Source organism: Morone saxatilis, unplaced genomic scaffold (assembly GCF_004916995.1).
Source record: "Morone saxatilis isolate NCDOM2014 unplaced genomic scaffold, NCSU_SB_2.0 Contig19, whole genome shotgun sequence".
NCBI lineage: Eukaryota > Metazoa > Chordata > Actinopteri > Moronidae > Morone > Morone saxatilis.
Window position 1 is genome coordinate 22,698,549 of NW_023339751.1, and position 2,983 is coordinate 22,701,531.

Consider the following 2,983-nt stretch of genomic DNA (forward strand, 5'->3'; position numbering starts at 1 on the left):
ACCAATTGTCTTAGGTCTCTTATTACAAATCACATACTACCCTTCATATTGTTGAATACAATTTTCTAAGTCATATCATTAGTTTTTTTGCTTTTGATTTTTCAGCTTTCCAGGCAGGCCTTTGTTTGATTTATTTTAACTAACATAGAAGGAAAACTGACTTCCGTTGCAAAAAAATCGGAACTGCTTCTATGTCTTAAAAGCACTTACTACTAGGGTGCCCAGTTAGCTCAGTAGGTAGAGCTGGCGACCCATGTACAAGGCTGAGGTCCTAAGTCCTTGCTGCAGCGGCCCAGGGTTCGAATCCGACCTGCGGCCCTTTGCTGCGTGTCATCCCCTCTCTCTGCCCCCCTTTCCTGTCTGTCTTCAGCTGTCCTATCAAATAAAGGCATAAAAGCTGAAAAAAAATATGCATAAAACACTGAGACTGAGATATAATTTACATACATATGCACGACCACAACAGGAGTCTTTAATATTGGACCAATGTTATTAGGCAGCTATCCCTTCATTATTAGACAACTTTCCACTCATTATTTCACAGCATTCCACTCATTGTGCACAGTAAGAGTTAAAGTAAAAGTAGGGCTTTATGATTCGGGGTCTTGTGTTCAGTGTCATGCACTTCTTTTAGAAAATTAAGGACGTTGTATACAAAGAGATCCCTGAAACAGGTTGGTAGTTTTACCTTTTTATCATTCTCTCTCTAGTAGTTTTTTAAGGTTACTTAATCTACAGTATACAGGTGCAGTGGTCACCTCAAAGCAAATAGGATCTTGCTTCTAATCTGTCGGCTGGCTGGGTTCATCTTGTGTTGAGTCTGCAGTCTCCTCCAGGGGCTGTGTGGTGGGGTAGGGTTAGCACTTAACCCTAATCCTAACCACAATCCAAAGACATGCAGGTTAGGTAAATTGGCGATTATAAATTGCTTCTGAGTGTGAATGGCTATGTGCCTCTGTGTCTGTGCCTCTGATCTGGGGCCATTTGTCCTAGCCAAAAATGCCCAAAATGTGCATCTATCTAACTCCTTCGGTCACATAAATGTCTGTGTCTTATTTTTGCTTACATCACAGGCAAAAAGACCAACACTGCAGAGAAGCCATTTCCTCCAGCAGAGCCACCAGAACCAGTTCTGCCTGGGAGCTCGGCCATTGGCTCAGTGTCTCTGGCTGTGGCCAAAAGTGCGGCACAAATACAGGATATCCCTCTCTACAAATACATAGCAGTTCTGAAGAAAAGAGAGGTTAGACCACACAAGCACAAACACCTAGATTCTCACAAAAACTACACTGTGAGCAACATAATGTAATGATGTCTTAAACAATTTAATTCAGGCTCCAACACAGTTTCACATCCCCGTCTCCTTGGTAACTTTGCTGAGCTGTGGGAAGAATTCTCCTGGAAAACTGAGTTTACTGGAGGAAGTCATCCTGATCCCCAAAGCAGGACAACGAGTCAGACAAGTACTCAGCAATCTCCAGTCAAATCTCTGTGTAGTTGTTACATATTCTGTCTGTCTTTGGTCCACCTCTTCTCAGAGTTGGCTACCTATTGACCTATTCACTATATAAAGTTAGTGATTATTGTGCAAGTTCCTTTGCTTCATTGATTGTTGCTATGATGTGGTATGTTATTGGTATGACACCTTAGTTCTTCCTTGTAAAATTTTCACCATAGCAGTTATTAAATGCTCTGAACTATGAACTTCTTCAACAGATCATCACAATGACCCTTGAGTTACAGAAGGAGATGATGAGAATAATAAACACTTCCACAAAAGCCGGGGTGAGGGACATTGCTATTTATTCACTGTTAGAATTGGAATAGTATGTAAAAGGTGGAGGCAGGATTGGAGGCTTTTTTCTGTTACCTAAAAGATACACATAATAAAGGTGATTCTATTGGATTTTTCATGGCTAATGTTGAAATTAACTCAGGTATGTAGGCCTGGAGGTATGTCCAAATGCTTATCCTTCATTCAATCGTTCTCCTATTTACCTTTACCTTCAAGCAGCATTTGTACTGTATATACAGAGTTATCTCCTGTATTGTTCAATGACCCCTAGCACTTACATTCATAACGTGAACAGTGGAGAGGGTGAGTGGGACACACTCTTCCTCTAATAATCTTGCGGTCTCATTCAAACCTATATGAATAAATACTCAGCTGTTGTCATTTACATCAGCTTTGCTACTTTTCAACAGATGTATGCAAAGAGGAGTTATGTGAAGAACATTGTAGGTTAATGTATTTATTACCGTTGTAATATGTGTAAACGCACAATACATATATATTGTTGACAATGTGAACTGTGTCTTTGCCCCGAGGCCACCCAGGTAATTCTGAGTGACAATGGAGCGCCGGCTTTGACCTATGAGCGACCCGAGCAGCCTCTGGATCTAATCACAGAAGCCTGTACTAACTTTGGACTGGCACTGGGAACAGAGATACATTTAGCACTAAACTGTGCCGCCCCTGAGCTAATGGACTATGTAAGTATTAGTCGCTGGTGTTATGTGAGCCAAGGTGTTTGGCGTCCTTGTGTAGGAGTGCTTATGTAAATCAATTATATATGCATACAGCTGAATAGGTTAATTCACATGTATAGTGTTGGCACAGTTGATAGAGACAACAAGCATTTTCCTTCTTCTTTTCGTCTCAGTCTAAAGGAAAGTATGAAGTTGCAACAGGAGTTCTGAAGTCTCCAGATGAATTAGTAGATATGTACCAGAGCCTCATCAGTAAATACCCAGCAGTGGTGGCCTTAATTGATCCATTTAGGAGAGAGGTAAGTTCAAAACATTATCATTCTTTTCTTGACATGTTGTGTAATTCATGTATATAGACAATATAATGTTATATAACATTTTTAATAATTCTGGTAAATTCCTAAAAAGTATATTTAAATACCAAGATAACTTTAAAAGTAATGTTAGAGAATAACAATGGTAAATGGACCTGTACTTGTATGGCACCTTTCTA

At 40.0% G+C, this 2,983-nt stretch overlaps 1 protein-coding gene across 1 annotated transcript in view; it reads left to right on the forward strand.

Moving 5' to 3' along the window:
- eno4 (enolase 4) overlaps positions 1 to 2,983 on the forward strand; it is a gene marked incomplete at its 3' end in the record, with an annotated part of 16,856 nt that overhangs the window by 6,183 nt on the left and 7,690 nt on the right. Inside the window, exons 4-9 of the mRNA XM_035663861.1 lie at positions 545 to 564; positions 1,074 to 1,243; positions 1,335 to 1,463; positions 1,717 to 1,785; positions 2,329 to 2,493; positions 2,664 to 2,789. Coding sequence (XP_035519754.1) covers positions 545 to 564; positions 1,074 to 1,243; positions 1,335 to 1,463; positions 1,717 to 1,785; positions 2,329 to 2,493; positions 2,664 to 2,789 — 679 coding nt within the window. The remainder of the gene's footprint in view (positions 1 to 544; positions 565 to 1,073; positions 1,244 to 1,334; positions 1,464 to 1,716; positions 1,786 to 2,328; positions 2,494 to 2,663; positions 2,790 to 2,983) is intronic.